Here is a 2,500-nt window from a genome sequence, read left to right as displayed (position 1 = left end):
GTGTGTGTGTGCGTGCAGTGTGTGTGTGTGTGTGTGTGTGTGTGTGTGTGTGTGTGTGTGTGTGTGTGTGTGTGTGTGTGTGTGTGTGTGTGTGTGTGTGTGTGTGTGTGTGTGTGTGTGTGTGTGTGTGTGTGTGTGTGTGTGTGTGTGTGTGTGCGTGTGTCTGTGTGTGCCTTTTCAGTGTGCAATGTGTGACAGTTTATAGGTGTGGGTGCATATGTGCAATATGTGTGAGAATATGTGAATATGTGACTACACTTGTGGATGTAGTCTCTGTGTGTGTGTGTGTGTGTGTGTGTGTGTGTGTGTGTGTGTGTGTGTGTGTGTGTGTGTGTGTGTGTGTGTGTGTGTGTGTGTGTGTGTGTGTGTGTGTGTGTGTGTGTGTGTGTGTGTGTGTGTGTGTGTGTGTGTGTGTGTGCATGTGAGTGAACGTGCATGCGTGCCTGTGCAAGTGTGTGTGTGTAGCAGGGGAATCAAAGCTAGCTGGTTAGCTAGGTCTGGGGCCAGTGGACATGTCAGATGTGGGGTGTCTGCATCTCTCAGTGTGGTGGTGACAGCTCTGGACATGGGGTGAGGTTAGCTGACAATGGTGCTAGTATAGCATAGCAGCTTCAGCAGGGGGATCACAAGCCATCCGTCTAGCATATAGACCCTTCATGATGAGTCACAATACCTCTTCCCTTCTGAGGAATCCATAGGGGGAAATGAGCATTGTCAAACAGTTAGAAGAAAAGAAACTGAAAATTGCAATGCAATGCAATTCAATTAAAAAGTTAAAATATTTATTTGATTTGATTGATTATTTGGTTACACTTCACCTGACATGTCGCTGCAGAACACATTCATAGCAGCTGCTATACACTTTGCATGAAGGATTTAAGACTGTAACTTGTCAAAATCAGTAATCATTGAGGGTTCAGAACAAAACCCGCAATGCTGCTTTGTTTGACTTTAATTTTGACAAGTTGAAGTCCTTCCGTCCGCTAGGTTCATGGAAGGTTTGGTATGAATGGGTCATGAAACATAACAGCTGCTATGAATGTGTTATGCAGGAACATGTCAAGTAAAGTGTTACCATTTATTTTATTGATTATTATTATAGTTATTATTATTATTATAGTTATTATTATTATTATTATTATTATTATTATTATTATTATTATTATAATTATGATTATTATTATTATTATTTAAACAATTTTATAGATTTAACATTCACTGACAACCTCCACATGGTAGGTCTTCACCCACAATGAACTTTTGAGAAAGTTGGGGTTTCAGAACCAATTACGATTTTGAGGGACTATTCCCATTTTCCCAAATGGACTCCTCTTTAGCTTCCCACTGACTAATGCAACCTTGTACCACTGTAGTCTACGACTGCATGGGCACTTACCCCTCACGGTGAGCGTGGCAGACGCCTCCAGCTTGCCCACGCGGTTCTCCGCCACGCAGGTGAAGGTGCCCTCGTCACCCGCCGACGCCTTCTTGATCCGGAGCAGGTAGTCGTCCTTGTCGAACCGCACGTCGTACCTAAAGCGCAGCGGGCAGAGAGAGAAGACGAGTGTTTTGGTGAGGTAATGGTTTATTCAAGTCAAGTTGACAACAATGGCACCTTAGGAGCAAGAATGACAACATTTTAGAGGTGAAATGTTTATCAACTACACTGCGTATCAAAAACTCTTTGACACCATGAATGTAGTAATATATTTGTTCTGAAATTCTTTCATTTCAAAAGAAAATCATGTGAAGTTGAACGGGGAGGGATATGATAGGATGGAGAAGAGAGGGTAAACACACTTGCATTTCAGATGCCTCAGCACACTGCAATACAGAGACCCCTGCTATGTTTAATTCCAGCTCAAAAACAACCACGTCGCCCTGCCTACCTCATGATGAAACCATAGCCCAATACCCAAACACTGCTGAGTGGCACATGGCAATGACAGCAAATGCTGACACGTCTCCACGCTACTTAGAAGATGAAATGAGAAAGGAGGAGGATGGGGAGAGGAGGGAGCATCAGAGAGGTAGTATAGAAGGGGGTGAAAAGAGGGGTGGACATAAGGGGCATGTCTCCTTTGAAGAAAAACAATGGGCAAATACAGAGGAGATGAGAAGAGAAGAGAAGAGAAGAGAAGAGAAGAGAAGAGAAGAGAAGAGAAGAGAAGAGAAGAGAAGAGAAGAGAAGAGAAGAGAAGAGAAGAGAAGAGAAGAGAAGAGAAGAGAAGAGAAGAGAAACGACTAGAGCAGAAGAAAGGAGAGTAGAGTGAAGAATAAGAGAGAGGAGAGGAGAGGAGAGGAGAGGAGAGGAGAGGAGAGGAGAGGAGAGGAGAGGAGAAAAGAAGAGAGGAGAGGAAAGGAGAGGAGAGGAGAGGAGAGGAGAGGAGAGGAGAGGAGAGGAGAGGAGAGGAGAGGAGAGAAATGAGTAGAGCAGAATAAGAATAAGAGAAGAGGATAGGAGAGGAGAGGAGAGAAGAGGATGAGAGAAGAGAGGAGA

General features: G+C 43.9%; 1 protein-coding gene across 3 annotated transcripts in view; it reads right to left on the bottom strand.

Annotated features, from left to right (window-relative positions):
* The window catches only part of robo2 (roundabout, axon guidance receptor, homolog 2 (Drosophila)), a 367,809-nt gene that overhangs the window by 112,396 nt on the left and 252,913 nt on the right, over window positions 1–2,500 (bottom strand). For all 3 annotated transcript variants that reach the window (XM_063205086.1, XM_063205085.1, XM_063205087.1), the window contains exon 6: window positions 1,397–1,533. In XM_063205086.1, coding sequence (XP_063061156.1) covers window positions 1,397–1,533 — 137 coding nt within the window. The remainder of the gene's footprint in view (window positions 1–1,396; window positions 1,534–2,500) is intronic.

The sequence above is a fragment of the Engraulis encrasicolus genome, chromosome 8 (genome assembly GCF_034702125.1).
Source record: "Engraulis encrasicolus isolate BLACKSEA-1 chromosome 8, IST_EnEncr_1.0, whole genome shotgun sequence".
NCBI classification, from domain to species: Eukaryota; Metazoa; Chordata; class Actinopteri; order Clupeiformes; family Engraulidae; genus Engraulis; species Engraulis encrasicolus.
Note: the sequence above shows the minus strand (reverse complement) of the source record. Positions and strands in the feature narration are given on the sequence as shown.